General features: G+C 43.0%; 2 protein-coding genes across 2 annotated transcripts; both read left to right on the forward strand.

Moving 5' to 3' along the window:
* Nucleotides 1-1,668: 1,668 nt before the first annotated feature.
* FBXO3 (F-box protein 3) lies at nucleotides 1,669-13,772 on the forward strand. The gene is made up of 11 exons (XM_021555909.3): nucleotides 1,669-1,848; nucleotides 3,738-3,827; nucleotides 4,273-4,436; nucleotides 6,004-6,118; nucleotides 7,691-7,895; nucleotides 8,167-8,212; nucleotides 9,271-9,355; nucleotides 10,011-10,133; nucleotides 10,512-10,627; nucleotides 10,969-11,162; nucleotides 12,743-13,772. Exons 1-10 carry the CDS (start codon nucleotides 1,739-1,741, stop codon nucleotides 11,157-11,159), a joined length of 1,245 nt encoding a protein of 414 aa, XP_021411584.2. The 5' UTR covers nucleotides 1,669-1,738; the 3' UTR covers nucleotides 11,160-11,162; nucleotides 12,743-13,772.
* A 2,878-nt stretch (nucleotides 13,773-16,650) lies between these two features.
* Nucleotides 16,651-22,929, forward strand: LOC144246507 (CD59 glycoprotein-like). The gene is made up of 4 exons (XM_077784355.1): nucleotides 16,651-16,765; nucleotides 18,918-18,990; nucleotides 19,722-19,823; nucleotides 21,322-22,929. The coding sequence occupies exons 2-4, from the start codon at nucleotides 18,927-18,929 to the stop codon at nucleotides 21,513-21,515; spliced, it is 360 nt and encodes a 119-aa protein (XP_077640481.1). The 5' UTR covers nucleotides 16,651-16,765; nucleotides 18,918-18,926; the 3' UTR covers nucleotides 21,516-22,929.
* Nucleotides 22,930-24,570: the final 1,641 nt, after the last annotated feature.

Consider the following 24,570-nt stretch of genomic DNA (forward strand, 5'->3'; position numbering starts at 1 on the left):
AATTATAGAAATTATAAAGGGCAAAAAAGCTCCCCAACAGCTAGCAATAGCACAGTCATAAAACCACCCCCTTGTTCCTTTCCAGTTCTTATTTGAGCAGTGTTGCCAGGACAATGAATTGTTTCATTAAAATCCTACTGATACCCAAAAAAGAAGAGAGAAAAGAATTTCTAACATAAAATCATGCAGAAAAAAAAAAAATTCCTTCTTTCATATAAGAATATTTAATTAACTAAAGGTGAGGGGCATTAAAAGAGTAGCATATATTGTTTATGCACCTGTTGCATATGTTTATGCAATGTTGCACATTGAGTATTTTTTCCTATAAAATGTGATCCTGAAGATCCAACACGTTTTTGGTTTTGTTTTGATTATATTCAACTCAGTAAGTTTATTTTCCCAGTCTCAGATTTTCCCCACTTATTATTGTCCATCAGCTTCACTAAAAAGCTGATATTGTGAAAAACAGACTGTTCCCTGACCAAACCCCCTTGGCACATAAATTGAATTTCAAGGGACCAAGGGCTGAGCTCTAAGGGCCAAGTTCTCAATTCTAAGGCCTGAGTTCTGAGAGTGGAGTTTTGAGTTCTGAGGACTGGGGGGTGACGCTGGTTTGGAGTTCTGAGGGTTGAGTGAGGAGTTCTGAGGGCTGATTTCAAACTTTTGAAGGCTGAGTTCAGAGTTTTGAGGGCTGAGTTCAGAGTTCTGAGGGCTGAGGTCAGTTTTGAGGGCTGAGCTCAGAGTTTTGAGGGCTGAGTTCGGCGTTCTGAGGGTTGATTTGGCACTTCTGAGGGCAGATTTGGCAGGTCTGAGGACTGATTGGGGAGCTCCAAGAGCAGATTTGGCACTTCTGAGGGCAGATTTGGCAGGTCTGAGGGCTGACTAGGGAGCTCCGAGAGAAGATTTGGCTGAGTTCAGAGTTTTGAGGGCTGAGTTCGGCGTCCTGAGGGATGATTTGGCACTTCTGAGGGCAGATTTGGCAGGTCTGAGGGCTGATTGGGGAGCTCCGAGAGCAGATTTGGCACTTCTGAGGGCAGATTTGGCAGGTCTGAGGGCTGACTAGGGAGCTCCGAGAGCAGATTTGGCTGAGTTCAGAGTTTTGAGGGCTGAGTTCGGCGTCCTGAGGGTTGATTTGGCACTTCTGAGGACTGATTGGGGAGCTCCGAGAGCAGATTTGGCTGAGTCCAGAGTTTTGAGGGTTGAGTTCGGCGTTCTGAGGGTTGATTCGGCACTTCTGAGGGCAGATTTGGCAGGTCTGAGGGCTGATTGGGGAGCTCCGAGAGCAGATTTGGCACTTCTGAGGGCAGATTTGGCAGGTCTGAGGGCTGACTGGGGAGCTCCGAGAGCAGATTTGGCTGAGTCCAGAGTTTTGAGGGTTGAGTTCGGCGTCCTGAGGGTTGATTTGGCACTTCTGAGGACTGATTGGGGAGCTCCGAGAGCAGATTTGGCTGAGTTCAGAGTTTTGAGGGCTGAGCTTGGCGTTCTGAGGGTTGATTCGGCACTTCTGAGGGCAGATTTGGCAGGTCTGAGGGCTGATTAGGGAGCTCCGAGAGCAGATTTGGCACTTTTGAGGGCAGATTTGGCACCTCCGAGGGCTTATTTATCACGGCTCGGGACTGATTTAGCAGCTTCGAGGGCCGATTTGAGGGCTCCGAGGACGCGCCCGCCCCGGGAGGCGCGGCTCCGGCGGCGCGGAGGGAGGAGTGATGGGCGGCGCGTCCTGCGGACGTCTCGCAAGATGGCGGCGCCCCCGGACATGGAGCTTTCCCAGACCCTCAGCCTGGCGCTGCTCCCCACCGACCCGCTGCTGCTCATCCTCAGCTTCCTCGACTACCGGGATCTGGTGAGGTACGGGCGGCCCGGGGGGATGGCAGGGGCGCGGCGGGCGGAGCGCTCCCCGGGCTGTGCGGGGAAAGGGCTTGCCTGTCTGAGGCGCTGAGGGGAGTACACGGTCCGAGCACCCTTCCCTTCCAGCAGCACCGGGCTTTCCCCTCTTTTACCGTCACCTTTCTAACAAAATGAAACGTTCCCTTTTACTGAGAAGGTGGGGAGGCCCTGGCACGGGTTGCCCAGAGAAGCTGTGGCTGCCCCATGCCTGCAAGTGTCCAAGGCCAGGTTGGACGGGGCTTGGAGCAGCCTGGGATAGTGGAAGGTGTGGCTGCCTATGGTAGGAGAACTCATTGATCTGTAAGGTCCCTTCCAATCCAAACCATTCAATTAATCTGTTTTTCTCTCCCCCATTATGTGTTTGTACCTAAATTAAGCAGTACGTAAATTTGTGAAATCAGTATTTCCCCGAAGCTTATATTTTTACGGGCAAACAAAGGGTGGTCTGGCTGCTAGTAAATGTTTTCTACCGTTTGAGGAAAACCAAACGAAACTAAATGGGGTGACTTTTCAAGGGAAAAAAAAAACTTAAATGAAAGTGGCAGGTGCCTCTTGGGCTCAGTGGCTGAAGGGTTGTGAGTCATACAATGAAGATGAGCGTGTGGTTTTGGGTAAAACCTCAGCAGTCAAGTGCAAGGTTTGGCAGTGATTGAAATCAAAGTGTTTAATCAAAGAGGGATGAATAAGTGTAAGAAGAAAACAGAATATTACCAGAAATGTGGGAGTTTTGGTTTTTTTTGTTAACCCTAATAAATATTAGTCAAGAATGATAAGGGTATCAGGGAGAATTGTATTAGGATAGAAGCAAAAAAGACATTAAGCATAAACAAAACCAGTAAGAGTTGTTACAGTGGCCCTTAGATATTTGATCACGTGCCAACTTTTCCATTGTTTGTGTTATTAATGAGAATGGCTTTAATTCCACTTTTATAATGTTTGAAGCCACATGTTCCTGTGATGCTTTGATGATTTACTCCCTTTCAGAAATCACAGGCTTGATTGATAAACACCAGTACGATAGATTTCTGCAAGGGCTTTTTTCCTTTGGGATATTTCAGTTCCCCACCCCTCAAAAATATGAAAAATTCCCATGTCATGAAATTTTTGCACAGCCAGGTGTCCAGGCGTGAATTGATTGTGATTGTGGGGATGTGGATGGAAAGAGTAATGTCAGGGAATACAAGAGAATCACTTTGTTGAGGCCGATTTTGAGATACTAATACAATTTTAGTTTACAGAGTTTATAAAAGCCCAAAAAAAGCAATAACGGGAACCTTATTTGGTACTCTCATTTGGGGTTAATCACAGTCTTTGAAACTCACACTTGGCACTGTAGAGCAAGCTACCCGAGGAAGTGATGTTGCCACATCTAAACTGATGGTGTTTTTGGAGACTTTCTTCAAAGTTTGTTATTTAAACAATTTAAATAGGAAAGTAAGTTTGTAATACTCAAACTGTATGGTTTCTGTAGCTTACTGTGGAAAAGATATGGCAGAGCGTGACCATGCAGGTAAAAAGAGATTTAAATCATAGCATCCTGTGCTTCTGGAGTGCTTTCTATTGGTGGAGTGGAGTCATGCTGGAATCTTTCAGGCACTGTTTACTCTGATGTAGGTCTGCAGGGTGACCTGCTAAGTACTTAATTGCTGCCAATTCTTTAAGTGTGTGGAAAAGTAGTTCATGACTTGCACAACTGTGATGAAGAGCTTTAACCATTGTAAGCACAGCTCTAAAAGGACAGCCAAATAGTTTACAAACTCTGCATTTATTTAATGAGAGGGTGATGTGTGATACAGCATTTTTGCCTGTTTGTTTTGCTGCAATCACATTTAATGATTTTATATTTATAGCTGCTGCTATTTGAATCGAAGATTAAATCAGCTATCAAGCCATGACCCACTGTGGAAAAGACACTGCAAAAAATACTGGCTCATTTCAGAGTAAGTGGGATTGTTTTAAGCTTTTTTCCCTATGAAAATTAATTCCTAAGAGATGTTGTTCAGCTGATTTTCAGTCCATCTTACATCCAGCTCATACTCTCAGCTTCTCCACAGGTGAGAAAAGCTGAGTAATGAAGGATGTGAAGTAGCTTTTCACCAGCTCTAAGGTTCACTACCAGACAGAGCTCTGTTCAGAAGGCACTCTGTGTAAAGGAGTATTGTTTCTAAATTTTCCCCTAAGTAGCCCAAATGTTTCCTAATTCTGTTCCAACTTGCTGTTGAATAGATGCTGGAATTAATTGAGTTTGTGTAGCTTCACATGGCACAGAATGTTCCTGGGTTAATGTTATGCATCCCGTTCCTGCCAAATAACAAATACCAGCTCCTTTGGTTTAGAAGTCTCTTCAAGCTGCCATTTGAACACATTTTCTCCATGTCCCCTTAGGGAGGAGAAAAGCCGCCGGAATCAGAGCTGGAGAGCCATCTTCATCAGCACCTACTCTGATTTTGGAAGATACATCCACTACTATGCCACGCTGAAGAAAGCCTGGGATGACCTGGAGCAGTACCTGGGGCAGTGGTGTCCGCGCATGATCAGCTCTTTGAAAGGTACCTGGCACACCTGTGGGTAGGTTGGTTTACCCAGCACTGCCTGTTGTTAGGGCTTATGCTGCTTGCATGAAAGGTTTGTGCCTTCATTAGCAGAATCCTGAAAGTCAGGTAGATGTGCTCTCCCTTCCTTCCAAACACAGGCAGAGTCCTTGCCCAGTTCTTACTGATCCAAAGATTCTCTGAAATCAAGGTGATTTTTTTCTAGTGACCGCTCTGTCTTTATCAGACTTTAGGTTGCTATGACCTATAGTTTGTTATTTTTTAGTGTAGTAACTCCATTGCTTTTAGGACCTGCTGGTGGGATTTTATTTGTAAGGTTTTCATAAGACCTCATTAAAACACTGTCACATGAAAGCAGACCTTTTAACCTGAAGCAAACAAAAATTATGTTGTTGGGTTTTATTTTTTTCTGTAGGTCTTACAGTGGTCCAGTTGTGGAACATTAATTTTGCCTCTTTTTTTACTCGCCTCCTAGATTCTGTTTTCAGTTTCAGTTTGTATTTTAATCCTTGAAGTGCTTCCAGTGTTCTAGGTCATAAATCACAGCTACAGTGAGTTTTGGCTTTTCTGATATAGGGGATAAAAAAGCTTTTACATTTTCAGCTGCATTTCAGTTTTCTGTACTAAGCTGACTTTTAGACCATGATGTCTAATTTAACCTGATCTGTGAAATTAAGAGACAACTGATCTCTTAAGAGACAATATTAAAAGACAGATTATCCTGTTTAAATATTGCATTTTTTGGTTTGCTTGGATAGTGCTGGATAATTACATTTTGCAAAGTATTTTTCAAGTTAGAATGTGAAGCTTTTATTTAAGTACAGAAAGACAAAAATAAATTACAAATTACCAATTTCCACTCTTACATAGTGATGGCAGGTTTTAGGTAAAATTTAGGCTTTTTCATACCATTTGTAAGGGATACTGTTTCAATGAAGTGTTAATTTATGTCCTGTTAATGAAACAGATAATCAGTATGAAAAGGATTTTTAAAAAATGAATTGGAACAGATCACAGAGGCCACCCAGTTGATTTTTGCTGGAAGTGAGGGTGTTGGAACCTCCCTGAAGTGCATATGGAAATGTAAGAATATTTTTTCTCCACCCCTTTGCATTGTTGATTTGAAAATCCCCCTTTTACAACCCATTTATTGCTTCAGATTCCAGGTGAATGAGGGCTGCAACCAGCATTTCTGTGTCACTGATTGAACTGGAAACTGAAAGAAGCAACCCTTAGGGTGATGGAAGGGTAAAATCCATACTGCCTGAGAGCTGTAACTGGGACTTAGTTGTTGGCAGTGATGTGGGGAAAAGGTTCATTCCACTTTATAAACTTTTGCTGCTTTCAGGCTTGATGAGGTTGCACTCAACTGAGATTGGTGTTTGTATTAAATAATCAATTACAGTCATCATTTTCCTTCCAAATTTATGTGGTACTCATTGTGTACCACCCAGCATCCAGGGAAGCCACCAGATACTGACTTAAGTCCACGTTGGTTGGATGAGGGCATTTACAGATTCCATGCTTTGTGTTTGAAATACCTGAACTATCTTTTCTTTTCCAGAGAGTGTGAGGGAGGAAGATCTGGATGCTGTGGAAGCACAAATCCGCTGCAAACTCCCCGATGACTATCGGTGTTCATTCCGTATCCATAATGGGCAGAAGTTGGTTGTTCCAGGGTAAGGACTGAAAGCTACTTACCAAGTATTAATTCCTTTTGTATTTCTTAGACACTTCACTTATTAAAAGGTGAAATGTCACCTGAACAGGATAAATGAAGCATTTAAATGTATTGTGACTGACTGGTTAAGTGACACTTCCAGAATTGGCTGTCTTCTAATCTTGGAAGTAATTGGAAGCCCAGTGTGGTTTTCTAATTGCTCAAATTACTCTTACACTTCCCCTTTTCCTAGTGAGAACCCTTGTCAAATTTTTGCAACAGCTCTAAACTTCCAGCTGTTAGAGTTTTAATCATAGCACTGCAAGTTGCTCCCCTGAAGTTTGGCTTTGTATTACAGAAGTAAATTAGCCCTTTTCACTCTTTAAGCTTCATTCTTTAGTAATTCTTTTATTCTTTAAAATGGTTAGGGAATGACTTAAAACCAGTTCGTCATATTAAGGTAGAATCAAATTTTCAGTTCTGCAAATTAAGTTTCCTCAAGAGAAGATATTACTATTTTATGCAGTTTCTGCAGTGGAAAACTCCCTTTTACATTAAGGTTAGAAAGCTGCTGACCAAAGATTTTGGTATTTCCGCTGTAGAAAAGTTAGATGTTTGAAGTACCTGATGAAGTGCTGCAAACATAAGCAAAAGATGGAAAACTACAGCAAATTTTTGCAATGTCTGTAGGGAGGAGTGCACTCACATTGCTCTGCCAAAATCTTCACTCATAAAGAAGGTGCAGTTTTATCAAATTTGAGTGTTTTATGTGCAGAAGGGATTCAGGAAACTGTTTTATGAAACCATAAGGATGATTTCTAGTTCTGGTTTCTAGGAGAGACTTAAAAATTTTTTAGAGAGGAGAGAGGTGCCGTAGTTCTGTAGATTTCCAATGGTGCTCTGCAGCCATTTGCATCCTCTCTTCCCACTGTTTCACTCCCACAAAGCCTCTACTGTAATGATGTGGCTATGGAGGGGCTGCAAGAGCAGACACAAAGCTCTGGGGAAGTCTTCCAGCTTAGAGAAAGGCTTCCAGTGTGGTCCCACTGGTGGGGGATGAATATTGGGAAGATCAGGGGTAGGCAGTGGAAGTTTGTGCAGCAGGTTGTTAGATCAGAAACAGAAACTGTGGGACTTGTCTATGTTAGATGCTTCAGGTTTCTGTGTGGCATGTTGGCACAGCTTCTGTAGAACGTGCTAATTCCAGGCCAGACTTCCTAAGGAGAAAGAGGAATGGAACCTGTTGCCCAGGATGGGATCAGCTTTTAGCATGCTGACATGTGGCAGCTTGCAACTGAGTCACTGCTTTCATAACAGCATCTGCTCAGCATCTGCAGGAATTTCCATCTCATTTGCCTTTGCCTGGTGTTCCCAACTGGGAGTGTGGGTGTGGAGTGTACACTCAGGTTTGGGTGATGCTTCCACAAAGCCAGGGTGATGTGAACTAATAACCTAGTGGATATTCGACTTGGATTTCTCCTCAGTCTAAGATGTATCTAGAGCATTGAAAGAAGTTTCCAGAAGATGACCAGCCAGCTTTGCCTTGTGAATGATGTCTCCTGTTCGTGTTCCCTGTTTTTGTTGTTCCCAGCCTGATGGGCAGCATGGCCCTGTCAAACCACTACCGCTCTGAAGACCTGCTGGATATCGACACGGCGGCTGGAGGCTTCCAGCAGAGGCTGGGGCTCAAGCAGTGCCTGCCCCTGACCTTCTGCATCCACACTGGCCTCAGTCAGTACATGGCCCTGGAGAGTGTGGAGGGACGGAATAAATATGAGATCTTCTACCAGTGCCCAGTAAGGAAGATGTGTTTGTATTCCCGAAGTACTTCTGTGCTGATTGGTAGTGCAGGAGCCTTAGTGGGAAGTTGAAGCTGTAAATTAAGTGGTCTTGGGAGCACTGTGAGTTTTACATGTCTGAGGATCTGACTGGGACTGCAATGATGGGTCATGCAGCCAGGCTTCAGGTTTAGTGAATATAGGGAAAGTGTTCCCTGTGTTATTTAAATGGTAACCTTGAAAGTCCAGTGCTCTCTAATACATCCTTTTAAACTTCTTTCCCTTTCAGGAACAAATGGCTCGCAATCCATCTACTATTGTTATGTTCATTACAGGTAACACTTTAGATTAAATATTCAAAATAAAATAGTCACTGTTGGATCATCCAACATATTTAGAACTATTCCACTTGGCTTAATCTTGGCGTACCATGGGGTGGAGGGGAAATTCCATACACAGCATTTCTCTTGGCATTTTAAGGTGGCAGGTAAATAGATCCACTTCCTCCATTCAGAGCTACTTTATACAAGGTTTGCATTTTGTGGATTAGTGGTAGAAAGGAGGATAATAAACTTGGAGCCCCTTAGAATTCCAAAAGATCAAATGACAGCACACACAGCTCATGCTCCAAGGAAGAAGTGGTAAGTACACTTAATCTCCAGAGTGGGAGTACTTGATAACACATCAGGGAAGGCAAGGATAATAATTTCTTAGTAGCTCAGCTTCAATCCAGTTTTGAATCACTAATATTGATAAACAGTTGAACTCTCTCCTTTTCTATTGAACTCAATATTGCAATGCTTCGAAGATTTATGGCTGAGAAATTCTTGTGCAGAGAGCTGGTATGTGAAACTGTTCGTTGAGAATTAAATCTGACAGCTTGAGTGTCTGCTTAGCAATCAAACTGTTCCAAAATAATGGCTGTGGGTGTGTGAAAAGCTGTTCTTAGACAATGGCTGCAAGTGTACAAAATCCCAGAATGATATAGCCTTAGTCTTCTGAGGTTGTAGAGGAGTGCAGAATGTGTCTCTGATTTATCCCTCTTGTAAAGGAGAGGAAGTGCTGCAGTGTTCCTTAGAAGCTTTCCATATGGAATCCAAGTGATGATACCCTGATTATGATGTTAAATACTTAGCTAAGAGATTCTTTGTTGGCTGTGTCATTTCTGTAGGATGCACCCTGAACTCTTTAGTTCTTAATTGGTTTCTCCAAATTATCCTTGTTGGTAGAATGATTGGACTATTGACTGTCTCATCTCAATAAGCCTGGGAGTTTTTTACAAAAAAATAATCAAAGCTTTAAACTTTTTCCTTGAAGTATTCACTGTAATGTGTTAGTGGTAAATTTGTGAAAATTTCCATCCTTAGGAATGCTTTTCTTCCTTGCCATCTAGGTACATCTTACTTGGAATGGTTTACATCTTATGTAAACAAAGTTGTCACTGGAGGTTATCCTATCATCAGAGACCAGATTTTCAGGTATTGTGACTGGGATTTGTAACCTTACTGCCAGGTTTTGGTGCTGCTTCTATGCATGCTTACCTCTCCCCAAGTAGTTTTGGGTATCTGATACAAAAGCTGGTGCTGGGGAGAGGAGAAAGCCCATGAAACTACTGAAAATAAACATGTAAACCAGAATGCTTAAAGCAGCTTTATTTTTTAAGCAGAATTTTCAGAGCTTGTAACTTTGCATTAATGGGACCAGAATTTTGAATTATAAGTGGTCTAAAGTTTAGCAAACAACATGATATTTATTCCGTGTGCCATGAGTGTGGTTTTGCTGCGGGACTGTTCAGAGTTACTAAAAAACCAAATATTTTAGCTAATTGGTCTCTTGAATATGTAAATAAGCAGGACTTGTTCTGGTGTTTGAATCTTTATGCACTTGCAATTTCTTCTAAATACAATCAAGAACTTTAATTCTGTCAAACTGGAATGCTGTAGAACCAAGTCCTTGGATCTGTAAATAAATTTGCTGCTAGAGTTTCTAGGTTGCTTTCTTTTTATAATGACACATCCCTATTTAAACAAGTGTTTTTATTAATTATTAATAATAATTAACCACCTCATGTGTTTCATTTTCTGTATTGAATATGAAGAGCTGTATGCAGAGTTAATGCTCTCCTCTCTGTAGGTATGTGCATGATAAAGATTGTGTTGCTACCACAGAAGATATCACAGTGTCTGTGTCCACCTCTTTTCTACCTGAACTCAGTTCTGTACATCCACCACATTATTTCTTCACTTACAGAATCAGGTAAAAGTAACTGAATTAATTCTTAAAATGCAGGATAGACCTGTGGAATGTTTGAAGCAAATATATGCACAGCATTCAGAAGTGTTCTGAAATGAACAGGAGGTGCACAACATGCTGTACTTTTTAATAAAATAATCCTAATCATTACTTTGTCAGGTACACAAAGTACCAGTCAAATTGGTAATTGCTAAAATACAGTGATGGGTAGGGGAAAGCAGTTACAAGAAAAAGGTAAAAGACAGTGAAGCATGGAGATGGATCCTGCCAACTGATTTGGGTTACTTTAGTGGGTGTTTTCTTTTCCCAGTCTGCTTGGTGATCCCAAGGGCTCTAGAGCATTTCTTGAAAGGAATGTATTGTCTGTTCTTTGGCTCCTAGAATTGAAATGTCCAAAGATGCCCTTCCTGAGAATGCCTGTCAGCTGGAGAGTCGATACTGGAGAATAACAAATGCCAAAGGTGATGTGGAAGAAGTCCAAGGTCCTGGAGTAGTTGGTAAGTGAAAAATTTCTGGAGAGAGTATTTACTGTTCTTAATACTAAAATTCTGTTATTGCCTGTTTGTTGGGTTGTGGGCTTTGTATCAAAACCAGTGAAAAAGAGGTGTGTCCCTCTGTTTAGGCTTTCAAGTTGTTTTGTAAGGGGTATCTGAACATCCTGCTACTTAACCCCTCTCCTGTTTTTTATAATATCAGTAATTGCTGAGCATCAATTTATGCATACTTCGGAATACAAATTGATCTGCCTGAGTCTGTTGTGCAGTGCAAGTCTTTAGCAACTGCTAAATAGTAGTTCTCCATCAGTCCTTACTATTGTGATGTAATATTTTACCCACAGGAGAGTTCCCAGTTATCAGCCCAGGGAAAGTCTACGAGTACACCAGTTGTACCACGTTTACCACAACCTCTGGATACATGGAGGGCTACTACACCTTCCACTGCCTCTACAACAAGGACAGATTCTTTAATGTCACAATCCCTAGGTTTCATATGGTGTGTCCAGCGTTCAAGGTGTCGTCCACAGCATGAATGGTAAGCAGAGATGCAGTTGGCTAAAGCAAATCCCAAAATTATACAAATGACAAAAATTACAGTGTTGAATAGTGTTCATATTGCTGATTCCATACAAAACATGGCCCATGATTCAGAGCTCCTCACTGGTGCTGCAGACATGGCATTTTCCATGAACTTGGAATTCAGAGCTCCCTCCTTGGTGGGAACACACTCATTAATTTTAGCCATAAAAATGTATCTCTCTATTCAGACATGCTCCAGTTAATGACAGTTTAAAAATTGTAGAGTCTGTGATGTGCATTAGTTCTTGATGAAAGTGCATTTCATAAAGTCACTTAATGATTTTGCAAATCACCAAGATACTTCACTTGCTGTTAATTATAATGTAGTTTTAGTTTGGAGATTGTGGGTTAATTATATAATTTCTCCTTTTTCTTTGACACATTTAGAGAAGAGCTCTTGATTTATTTTATCCCCAGTATTAGTGCAAGCACTGAGGAGCTGTGAGCTTTCTTCAGGAGAAGGCAGCTGCTTGCCCACTGTGACAGGGTTATCCTAGGGTTTCAGACACTCATTCCCAGTGGCTCTAAGAAAAGATGCCAGCGGATGTCATGCGTCTAACAGAAAATGATATCTCTTAACTCCTGCTCACATTTCTGGGAATTGTATCTGCCTTCCTGTCTAACTTCTTTCCCTTCAGTTGATTGGAAATGTAATTTGCTTTTTTCTGTTGCTCCACTCCTATTTTAAAAATAGTAATAACCCTTTTGTTTTTAAGTTATTTTAGTAAAAGACAACCAAAACCACCAAGAAAATGGGTACAGCTGAGCCACTGAACTGTGCCTTTACATAATTATTGGTATGGAATATTGAAACCCAGTGGATCCTTAGGGAGTGAAAGGTCAAGTAGTTTGGCAAAATGACCTCTGCTGCAAATTAACCTTGGTTTTAGGACATAGATCACAATGTCTGCTTCAGCTAATGGGTGTGATAATGCAGCCCAGACCTTTTTAGTCAATTCTTAGTGCTTTCTTACAATTAACTGGAAAGGAAGATTTTATTTAAACCTGGGTGTGTTTTGTATTAGGCAGTAAATCCCAATGGATCTGCAGTGGATGAATGTAGAAAATTGCTGCCTCTCCTGGACGGTTTGAGTGAATGTAGACAAGAGATCTCTGAAGTTTGCTCTTGGGGAATGAGGTTTATTGGGGATGCAGAAAGGTCCTGCCTTGTGCTGCCAGACGCAGCAGTTGAGAGGGTGGGGAAGGGGAGAGACAAAAGGATGCTCTAGGAGAGGGGAAGCTCCAAGGGGGGAGGAAGTTCTAAGAGAGCGTGTGGCCCCTCAAAGCCCCCTTTTCAAGGGGCTTCAAGGTGGGCTGGAACAAGGCTCGGGCCAATGGGGTTACAGGCACTTGATGTTTTAGGGAGGGTACAGGGGCAGGGTGAACCATACGTCATTTGGGGGTGAAATGGAACTGTCCACTTGACCCCTGGTCCCATCCGTAGGCAGGGGTGTTGTCCGGCTAGCAGGGAGGACTGTTCTCATCCTGGCTGTATTATTTATGGATAATCATATTTATCTTCCGCAACAGATGAAGATGAAGATTCCACAGGCACTGATGACTCCTGAGATCCACGTACAGTGTTGGACATTCCTGCACCCTCTGGATGCTGTCGTGTCACACTCTTGGGATTTTTTCCCTAACAGTTTGCATAAGCTGAACTCTTCAGGGCTAGTGCATCGGAATATTTCTGACTGTTGTAAATGAACTCTGTTGCACATCAGGGCAACTAGCATGAATGTTGGTGCCAGTTCTCATATTCATTAAGAGTATAACTTCTATTTCCCTGGTTTGGAAGTGGGTGAAGAGGGAGGAAAACCGGGAGAGGAAGAGGAAGGTGTTTGGGCTTTGTTTACTTTTTTTTCTGAAGTGTGAAACAGCTTGATAGTCCAAGGTACTCATATCTCACATTTTTAAAGTGTTGCCTATTTACGATCATACTGCAGATACGGTGTGGGGTTTTGATTTTATACAAAGCATTAGAAGGGTGTATCCTGTTGTCCTTTCTTGTGAGTTTCTGCTCTGGATAACTGCTGCTAAGAATGAAACTTGCAGTTTGGTCTGAATATCCCATTTGGGTGAGATTAGGTGCTGTTATGCTATTTTTTTTTTAATTAACATAGTAACAGCATAAAATTCTGGTCATCAAAATGTATACATTGGGAGAGAAACTGGCCTTATTTATAGACAATCTGTTTGTCAGTTGGATTTTATGCTAAATGACTCTGACTGGAGAATGCCTCTGGGAATGTAGTGTCCATGCATAATCTGCCACTCGTTAAGTAAGGAATTTTTCAATGACTACAGAGTATGGATTTGTAAATATGTTTTAAGGTTTTTTTTGTTACATGATGTTTGCTGTTGTCATAGGTGACAAATTTATGTTATGTATCATGTTTTCCCGAGCCCTGGATGGATTTTTGTAACTGAATAAAAAAGAAAAATAAATAAGAGGCTGGCAGAACAGCAGATGACTAGAAAATTTATATCTAAAGAAGTATCTGTTTGCTTTATCATTTTTTTGTTTCTGTTGTCATTAATAAACAACTGCCTCTTTTCTTCTCAAGTGCTACACAGGACTGTTTTTGCCAAGACTTGAGCAATAATTTTGTTACCAGCACTGGTGTATCAGTCCTTTCTTTTGACAGCCAGAATTTGTAGGTTTTATGAGGTAGATTGGTATATTGTGGTTCCAGCCATTATTGACTGATTTCCAGATTTCTCTGTTTTTGGCAAGCCCAGGTATTGGATTCTTCATGTGCTCAGCTTTTCCTGGTGCATTCTCCACAGTGGCACAAGGTAGAAAAACAAATACTGAGTCTGATCCCTACAACAGTCGTTAGGTGAAACATCTCCAGAAACAAAACCAGTTTGTGCTGTCCATCACAGGAGTCAGAACAACACTGAGTTGCTGGAGTGCTTCCAAAACACGAAGATTTTTGATGATTACCACACTATTACCTGCGAGGGGTAAGAAATTTCCACAAGTTTTGTCAAGGATCAGTACAAGAAGGTTTTAGTGGAACTAGAACTCTACTGCAGGGCTGTCAGTGTGCTGTGTGTTTGCAAGGACAGATAACTTGCATGGTTGGAGGCTGTTCTTGGGAAGTTTCCTCCCAGGATCTCTATGTTCTAGTGCAATGGAATCAGCTCAAGGGCATGGGACTCTCTACACAAGAAACATTGTCAACTCTTGGCAATTCCACTCATTTCTGGGGAGTCGTTCTGAGCTGGAATTCTTGCTCTCTGGGGGAGAAGTCAAGATCTAGGACAGTGCTGTGCTTTCAGCCCCTGAGTGCTGCAGTGCTGGGCTTTGAGGTCTCAGCTCTGGGCACAGGTGGTGGCAGAGGAGTGTGGAATGAGGAGGGAACCAGGCAGGGAATGGAGGGATTGCTGCTCCTGCCCTGAGCACGAATGTGTTTGTGGCAGGCCAAAGGGTGTTTCTTTGCTTCAGGCAGCTATTTCAGCACAGGGTGTGTTGCCTGGTGCTGCCAGCAGTGCTGCAGCTCCTCATGATGTGCATATGAAGTTGGACTGAAGGCAGCGGCTCTCCTCTCCCAAGAAGTGTGAATCATGGAATGAATGTGAAATGGAAAACAAAGGAATTGGTGATGTTTGGCAGCACTGTGGAAATGTTCATGGAGCAGCAGGAGAGAGCTGAGTCAATGTCCCACTGCCACGGACAACACCTCACTGCTTTGGGTGAGCCCAGGTGTGGGGCAGGGTCACTTCAGTGCTTCCAGCTGCCCAACACTTCTGAAGTCACTGGAATCACAAGAGTGTCCTTCCCTTGGACCACCGTCCTGCAGGCTCAGCTGAAGCTCTGCCACCTTCTCAGATCTGCCTCTGATGCTTGGTTAGGACTTCACCTGGCCATCTAAAACCAGCTGCATTGAATGCCCGTGACTCCACTTGTGGTGAAACCCTGGTACATCCAGCACAAACATGTATCCGGTCTGGTCCTTTTTCTGTCCCTGTGCTGACAGTCTGTTTATAATTGTGCTGTAGGATTCCTTCAACATTTTTGTGGGATTTTGCTGGTTTCATGGAGAGGACCTTTGGCCATTTCTTTGCCGTGACTGCATCACAGAGAGAAAAACAAGTGCTGTGCCAGCCAGTGAAATAAAACCCAACTGAAAGTTGCTGTGCAAGTTATTCCAGTGTTCTGGTGCTGTTGTTATTTTTTTCTGTCATTGCTTAATTTCTCAAAATTTATGCAAAGAACTTAAGGTGCAAAGTTCAGGTCAAGTTTGAAATACCATTTATCTGTGATGATACAGATAAATCTGTGCTCTGTTGGAGGGACTCTTGCCGGACCTTGGGAAAGGAAAACGGGTAAATATTCAGCTGTGTCTGAAGATCTTTGTTCCCAGTTCCTCAGCTAAGTGAATTAATATGGGAATTTTTCTCTATCATATTAATTGAGGGGATTCTCATTTAATAAGTTGCATCCACTAATCCACAAGCATTCTTACATCCCTTTTTTATTTATGGTTTAAACAGAGGCAAAATATTTTAGACAGAAATTAATATACTGAGCTGACTGATAACACAACAAGAGAATCTGATGTAAGTTCTGAGTGATTTAGGATTTGCTTTAGGTTTAGTAAATAGGCAGTTTAGGTGGGATAAAAAATAAATCTAAGAATCCTTTTTAAATATAACTGGTAGTTTTACAGGTATTTCATATTGTCCTCAAGTCAGCACTGAACCTTTTGTTTTTTCCTAGATAGCATGGATCTTAGTATTAGTAAAATACTTTTGGGGTACTTATTTCTATTGCTGTTCAATGTTTTCCTGGGCTGTAAATGTTTAAATCTAGATTAAGGAACCTCTGGAGGAAGGTGCCACTTTCTACTCCTGTTTTTTCCTTTGTGTGTTCTAAAACCCTTCAGTGTTTTCATTTATCTATTAATTCATACCATGAGGTATGAATCATCTGGGGAGACCTTAGAGCACCTTCCAGTACCTAAAGGGCCTCCAAGAAAGCTGGAGAAGAACCTTGGACAAGGGCCTAAAGTGTCAGGGCAAAGGGGAATAGATTTTAAGTGATGGGGGGTGGATTTAGATGGGATATTGGGAAGAAATTATTTAATTGGAGCACGGTGAGGCCCTGACACAAGTTTCCCAGAGAAGCTGTGGCTGCCCCATCCTTGAAGTGCTCAAGGCCAGGTTGGAAATAGCTTGGAGCAACCTGGGATAGTGGAAGGCATCCCTGTCCGTGGCAGGAACGAATGAAATTCCCTTCCAACCCCAAAGTGGCGATGGCCCAGGCATGGCCACATGACGCGTGAGGGAGGGTGGCACACACGTTCCTGCAAAGCGTTCCTGGACGCCTTCCCGGCCGGCGGGAGCGGGAAGCACCCGCCACCCTCTCCCTGTCCGCCCTGAGGGAGCGCTTCTCCCGCCTCGGCTCTGCCAGCGGCTCCCGGCCGCCGCCCCGCCCCGTCCCGCCCCGGAGGCGGCACCGCCGGGACAGGCAGCACCGGCTGAGGCAGCAGCGGCCGAGGCAGCGTCGCATCGCCGCTCCCCGCACACGGCAGGATTTGCCCGGGGAAGGTGAGCGGGACAAGCCCGGAGCAGCAGCGGCAGCCCGGCGAGGCCAAGCGGTGGCCGCGGGGGGAACGCGCAGTCCCCGCTGCGGGGCAGAGAAGGGGGCAGAAAGCGGGGAGAAAGGCGGCTTTCCCCGGGAGCCGCGGGGAGCGTTGGGCTGGAGCTGCGCTCCCGGCCCGGGGCAGGTGCGCTCCGGCCGCGGCCGTGCCCTGAGTCACGGCGGCCGCACCGCAGTGCGCTGCGCCGCGCGGGGCCGAGCGACGGAGCGGCCGCGCAGGGCGGTGGAACGCGGCCAGGCGGCACCGGCACCTGCCCCGCCGCGGCCGGGCACCGGGCGAGCCGCTCCCCGCGGGATGCGGCTCCCGGCCCCCCTCCCCTGTCCTTTCCCCCCCGTGCTGGCTTCTGCGATGACAGCAGCTGCGGGTCTTGCCCGCCTGCCTCCTCCCAGGTGGGACTGCAGAGAAATTCTGTTTCACAACCGGGCACTGCGCTGTAGCAGCTGCTGTTTATTGTCATTGAGATGGGTCGGATGCTCGACTGATGCAACTAAAAGAGGTGTTTTCTCCTTTAATTTCTTCTAAGTCACGTTGTGAATTGCTGTTTATATATACAGTAATTGTTTTTCAAAGGTCGGAATTTCCTGATGTCGGGAAATTGAAAACAGCTGTTTTCCCAAAAGTCGATGCATTGAATTACTACTGTTTTTCTGGCTCTGATGATTTTTATTCATCTGCCTTATATTTATGCTGGTCATAACTTGGTGTTGCTAAAAGGCAAAGCTGTTTTTGTCTGCTGACACATGGGTGACTGAGGACGCCTGGAAGATGGAGAGATTCCCAGGGTGGTTCTGTCTGCTGTCCAGAAGGGCTCTTGCTGTAACCACCAGGCTTTACAGTGCTCCTGTAGATCCACATCACCGTGGGACAAACCTCTGGCCTTGAAGGGCTTCTTGAAAAGTTGTTTACCCAAGAAAATAAGTTCATCTTGCACAAAATGGTTTTGTTTTTTATAGTTTCCCCTCTGCTCAAAAGTAAGTCATTACAGAGAGGAGAAAAAAGAGGGCAGGTTGTTTTTTTTAGTCATTAGATGGGGTTTCTTAATATACCTTTGGATAGGTTTAGGTTTTTTGTTTGATGAGGTTTGGGGTTTTTTGTCAGTAGAAAAATCAACTAGACTTAAGGTTGAAAAGTATTTAAATACTTCTTTGCTGTGAGCCCATCTTGTCAAGTCCACAGTCACTGTCCTGGGAGGAAAAAGCTCCATCCTAATATGGTTAACGACTGCCATGCTAAAATCTTATAGTTGCAGACGAAGAGTTTCACTACAGTTTTATCAGATGTAAAACTTGTTTTCTGAATACCTTTAATATTTTGGAACTTTGAACGCCACTTGGGCTTTAAAGACAAACATAAATCATGTCCTCCTAGCACAAGTGTGGTCCTTCTCTCCCTGCTGTGTCTGCTTGATGCCTCCTCAGAATATCCCACTCTGCAGTAGCAGAGGTTTTTCAGTAGGAGCTATGATTGTAGTTCAGAGTCTGTGTGCAGAAATCTGTCTGAGAACTCCTGCTTTGGAGCTGCCTATGTTTAAAAAATTCCTGACCTTCCCATTGCACTGCTGCCTACGGAGTGCAGCAGCCATGAAGACCTGAGCCACTGCTGCAGGCACTTGGTGAGTTATTGCCTGTGTCAGTCCCTCAGTGAGAGGAGAAATTTTGGGAGAGGAGAGGCAAAAGCTCCTGCAGAGCAGCCAAACCTCTTGCAACCCCTTGAGAGAGGAGAAACGAGAGCAGTCTGGCTCCAGGGTTACTGGGGAATTGCTGAAAGAGAAAAAGCATTTGAGACCATGCTTTTTATTAGGTGCATTTGTAGCTGTGAGAAACTGGGAGGCCTGTTGAATGGTGTAATCAGAGAGGAGAGAGGAGATTCATCTGAGCCTGTCAGGGCTCAAATATCAGTTGTGAGAATAAAAATCCTGTTCTCAGAATAAAAATCCTTCCTTGGAAAGTGCAGTTATTTTTCTCTCTTGTGTTTCCCTGCTTTTCCTGGACAGTGCTCTCAGTTTTACACTGAAACAAGTCTTGAAACCTTGGTTCATCACTGGGCATTTTGCTCTTAAATAAATAAACTTGTAATATCTCTTTATGCCCTCAAATTAGGGAGGAAGCATGGCCAAGATGAACTGCATCCTGCTTACTGTCTGCATTGTTCTGATTACTTTTTGTGGCTCTGGTGAGTAGAAGAGAGGCACTTTATGGTTTAATGTTATGGCAGAGGCTGGGAAAATCATGGACAAAAATGCCAGAGGGAGTAAAAAACAGCAAGAAAGGTCTGGATTATTCAATACCACTGTGGGGAATGTCAGCAACCATCGAAGCAGGGCTTAGCTTCTGTTCTGATTGTCTTGGGTCAAGACAATCAGAACAGGAGATTCTCAGGAGAGAGAATTGGGGGCAGGATGTGGTGCTGCTTAACACAACAGAAAATTACTATTTTGCTGCTAGAGAATGGGATTCCTCTTGTGTGAATTGGAAACTAGTGTGTAGTATGAGAGGGAAAGGAGATAGAATTAAAAAAAATTGATAGAATAAAGCTCAGCTGCAAGTATCTGTCATTGCCTGGAAAAGGCAGTCTTCAAGAGCAGATAAAAGGAGCAAATGAGTATCTTGTTCTGCAGGCAGATAATGGTGTTTTAAAAAGTGACATAAATACATGCTTCAAGATGTGCCTATCAAAATTGTCAGCCTCAATTGGTGCACTGACATAAGCTTGTCAATTTTAACTGAAGTCTTGACTTTAACAATTTTAGCTGAAATCTTGATCTTAACAACCAGGCATGTATTTTGTGACAGTTAGATGCAGATAAATTATTCTTCTTTTTTCTTTCTTTTTTTTTTTTTTAATGCTGCTGCTACTGTCTCAGTAGTTTATTACTCAGTGAAGATAAACCCTTGTTGTCTTAGGTTATACCTTAAGATGTTACCACTGTGACAACAGCCCTACCCTGTGCAGGACCAACAGCACTTGCTTAACGACTGAAGACACTTGCTTGCAGTTAAAATTTGGTATGTACAATGTCCCACAGACTTAAAATAAACCCACTTGGATCAACTTTCATTGCTGGGACACCTCTAATCTGGCCTTAGCATGTGTATCTCAGCCTCACTAAAAAGGAACTTGCAAATACTCATGAAGGTCATGCTTATATCCAAGCAATAATGTAATGATTTAGATATGGGAGTTGTAGCTGCACAAGCATGTACATAGATAGCTGTATATCCAGATTTAAAAAATAAGCAAACAAACAAAAAAAAAAAAACCCACACAAGGGAGTTGGAAAAAATTAAAGACAACATTGAGCTTTGAATACAAGTTGTTACTCTATGAAAACAGATAAAGGATGTCTAGCCCAAAAAATAAAGCTGCTGATGAATGGCTTAGTCATTTATGAATTAACATTATTAAAATAAATTCTTTTTTCCTGAGGATGAAGTGATTTGTGTCTCAGGATGGACATGTTTAACTAGATCAGGTTGTTCAGAGTCTGGCCTTGAATGTTTCCAGGGATGGGACATCCACCACCCCTCTGGACAATCTGTGACAGTGTTTTACCACACTTATCTGCTCTTCCAGCTCTGTCTTCTGCACATTCTTCACTGAGAGCCTTGTCAAGTGCTGGCCCAGGCTGCTCAGGGCAGTGCTGGAGTCCCCATCCCTGGAGGGATTTAAAGGTTATGTGAATGTGGCACCTGGGGACATGGGCTAGTGGAAGGCTTGGCAGTGCTGGGTTAAAGATTAGGCTTGATGATCCAGAACCAGAACACAGAACCATTTAGGTCTTGTTCATCCTAAATGGTTCTGTGAATGCAGGCTGAGCTGGCTGGTGGTGTCAGGTATCACTCAAGCTCACCCTATATTTCCCAGTGGGTAAATTGGATACACAGTGCTAAATTCCTAGTGAAAGCAAATTTGGAAACTTCTAAATAATTGAACTTACAAAAGGAAGTACATGTCTGTGGCAAAAGCAAAACTATAGGGATGATGCTGGGGGCACAAATGGCCTGTGAACTACAGGACACAAGACTTTACAAAAAGTGTCCCTTTTGGAGAGGGTGAGAGGCCAAGCCCAGTGTCCCTGAAATCTCGTGTCAAATTCTCATTCTCAGCTTGCTTCAAAATTGGGGGCACATTTTATACCTTATTAGCCACTGCTTTGCAGAGTGCTGTGGGTGGGACTGTGGTCAGACTTTCCACTCTTTGTACAGAATATTTCTTGATAGGAAGTTTGTGCTGAGTCTGTGCAGCATTTCTGGGGCTGAAGAACCAGATCATGCAGCTTCTGCCTCCCTCCACTGTCCCCCGATGCCATGGCAACACAGACCACAAGGCCTCCATCCAATTTCTGTGTTTGCACTATGGGCCCTGTCACAGATTGAGCTTTGCCTTCTCCTCACAGTTTTATTCTCTTAACAGTGGCAGTCTAAGCCCTACTTCTGTCTGTACCAGAAACGGTGTTACTGTCAATACTCTCTTAATCTGTGTAATTTTTTTTCTGTTCCATAGGTAAATTGAGAACTTTCTCCTGTTGGAAGGCATCCCAGTGCAGTGTGAATGAAATTGCTGATTCCTTCTTGTTGGATAATTTTGAATTCTTTTGCTGCCAACATGACCTGTGCAATGAGAGTGCAATTACTGGGGTTAACAAAGCAGCCTTCAGTATTGCTTCTCTAATGGCCATGTTATGGATGTTCCTGTAATAATCCTGATTTGTAAGCTGTCCTTTCAAGATGAAGTTACACAAAACCATTAACTCTTTTCTATATAGCATATTTTCAGCTCCTGTCCATAGGCAGAAACATTCACGTGTAATTTTGTTTCCCAAGGTTCTGTCTGTTAAATCACTGCCTCCATTCATGGGAAGGAGATGTGTGTTGTTACCAGTTATTGGGTGTTTCGATCTGTCCCCCTGCTCATGGGGAAGGTCAGCTCTTGTGAAGTCATTTTATCTTGTGGAGAACCTGGGCAAACTCCAGTGGGTAATGTGAAGGAGAAGAACACTACAGCTTTTCTGCTGAAAACTCTTTGTTTTCCTGTCTCATAAACTGTCATTATTTTTGGTTGGCACTTCTGTAGGTTTTGATTTGTTTTGCTTTGGATCCTCCTTGTCACAAACCAAGCAGTGGATTTGCCCTCAACACAAGAAGTGTTGGATTATGTGTACCTTGCTGCAGTCTTTGTGACGAATATGGAAATATTCAGTTTCAAGACATGTAAACATTTTGTTCCCATCACTGTACCTTTTTTTTTTTTTTTCTACAAGCTAATGATATAACCTTGTCAAGTGCTGTTATTTTGGGAGAAAGCATCTACAGTTCTTAAACCAAAACCAAAATATTGCTATAAGTGAGAAATACTTCTCTCTTTTTTTAAAAAAATATATATTTCTGTGAGCATGTAGACAAGATGTGATAGCATCTTTTTGGATTTTCCTCATATATTATCCATGCTTAGGATTTTAAGTGAGCATGTGCTTTGCACTGAGTATTTATTGGTATACTGAGAATCAATTATAAAATGCTAAGAAGATGAAATGGCACATGTATGTTACTTCCCCACCTAGTTAGCTTTTGGGTTTTGTTGAAAACAGTGACATGTAAACTTAACCCTTCAAGCTTCCACCTAAGAGTATTAAAATCTTGCAGAACTTTCTTGCCATAAATGCCAATGCACAGTATAGGTGTGTATTTATATAGCACGAATAATACCTGCTCCATCTGTAGGTGTGAGAGGTCAAATTCTGAAATACTTACATTGCTCTGCTCCGTGGGGGAGACAGACCTTGGGACATCTCTTGTACCTGGGGACCCTCTCAGTCAGGTGAGATGCCAGATCCTCCTTTTACTTCTGGAGCAGCTGGCATATCCCTGCCAGAGTTGTGTCCATTGCCAATGGGATATCCTCTTCCTGAGGACCTTCACTTGTGCTCCTGACACCAGTGACACCAGTCCACCAGTCACAACAAGGGTGTTGTTCCAAATCCCTGATGTAATCCAAAATGTACCTTTTGGTTGCGCTTATTGTAGCTATTAAAGTGTCCTGGGATCTCTCCCATCACTCTAAATACAGAAGTCATCCTATCTTTGATAAATAAAAATGTCAAAAAAGAAGAAAGTGGAGTGTGTGGTGATTTACTGGTATTTACAGCTGGATAGAATTCCAGTTGTTTTCATGGGAAGTGCATTGATGCTTCCCATCCAGAGACTCAGCAGGTTCCAAGTAGACTTCTCTCCTTCCTTATTTTTATTTCCCACCTGATTAAAAAGAGACACTGGAAGACAGCAATTTCTGCACAATGACTTTTTCCATTTGTCAAACTCAGGCTCATTTCTGGTGAAAAAGTATTAAAGCACTGACTCAGTATAAATTGGGGGAAGGTTTGTAGCAGAGAGGTATCTTTTGTTGGACAAGGTGATAGATTCCTTATGCTTAAATCATCCTGATGGCAGCATTTTTCTCTATTATATTGTCACTGTCTCTTTTTGATGGTGGTAATTTTAAACTTGTTTCATTGCTGTATGGCCTGCATAAAATATTCTTGGTTGTTAAGTGGAAAAAGAAGCTCTGTATTTTGTGTGTCTAATCTTCAAGCGATCATTTTTACTATTTATTTTTTGATAGCCTTGAACACTTTGTCTAAATTATACTTTTTTGTTTCTCGTCTAGAAGCAGCCTAAGCCTTGTGTTTTAAATGTGTTACTTTATTCTTGAAAAGATCAACCAGAACGTGATTTAATTCCTGTAAGGTTTGCATTTTCTGAGTCTGGCTGTGCTGACTGCTGAGCTTTCTCCTGCTGGCTATTGAACAATGGCTGCTCCTTGAACTTTGGCATTCCTCCCCCTGCTGCTGCTGTGTTATGCCCAGATTTGCTGGCCAGTCCACTAAGAGGACCATTATAACCAAGAGGGACATGAAAACTTTAGTTCAAGTATTAAAATATTGAAATCTGTTCAACTCTGTGTCCACCAGGACTCCCAAGTCCTCTGCAGTTTTCCCCCAGTCAGCACCCAGCCTCTGCTGTTGCCTGGAGTGATTCCCAGCGTTTGGGGTGGGTGTCACAAAGTGGTGCCTGAAAGCCAGGGACTCCTGGCTTTGGGTCTCCCTCAGTGGGAATCTCAGCCAGATATTTTGTGTAGTTCAGCTGTGTCCTCTGAGATTCAGGACAATAAAGTAAACTCAGGGTGCTGCAGTGCAGAGGTGTCTGTTGCCCCCTGCAGTGACTGCTGGGTAACTTGTCACTGTTGCCGGGGTTGCTTTGGTTTTATTTTGTAATTCTCTGAGTGGCTTGCTCTATTCTGCATTAGTGGTGTGACTAAAACCCCATCCTTTGAATGTGCTTTTTATGCCACCACACATCGTTTATGTACTAATGGTCATCTGATCATCCAAGAATATTCTGCCCTACATCTACTTCCCAATTGCTCTATAACCAGCAGTCTCTTTTTGTGGGAGGACACACAAGTTCTATAGGGACAAGGAGAAGGTTACAAATAGAAGCTTCAGCAACAGCAGGAATTCATTATTGGGATCTGTTTTTGCCATGAATTCCTCTTCCAAGTCCTCATGGTGGTGACCAGGAATACTTTGACTTGACCTCGGGCATGGAGAGAGCTTGGAAGCCTCCTGGTACTGGTAGGAATGTGAGGCTGATACACCTGTTGAGAAGAATTTGGCTTTATCCTGTGTGAAATCCCTCTCTTTTACCATCCCTCATCAAAGATGAGGTGGGATGTCTCTGTGTTATTTCAGGATGC

This window comes from Lonchura striata, chromosome 6 (assembly GCF_046129695.1).
Source record: "Lonchura striata isolate bLonStr1 chromosome 6, bLonStr1.mat, whole genome shotgun sequence".
In the NCBI taxonomy this organism is placed as follows: Eukaryota; Metazoa; Chordata; class Aves; order Passeriformes; family Estrildidae; genus Lonchura; species Lonchura striata.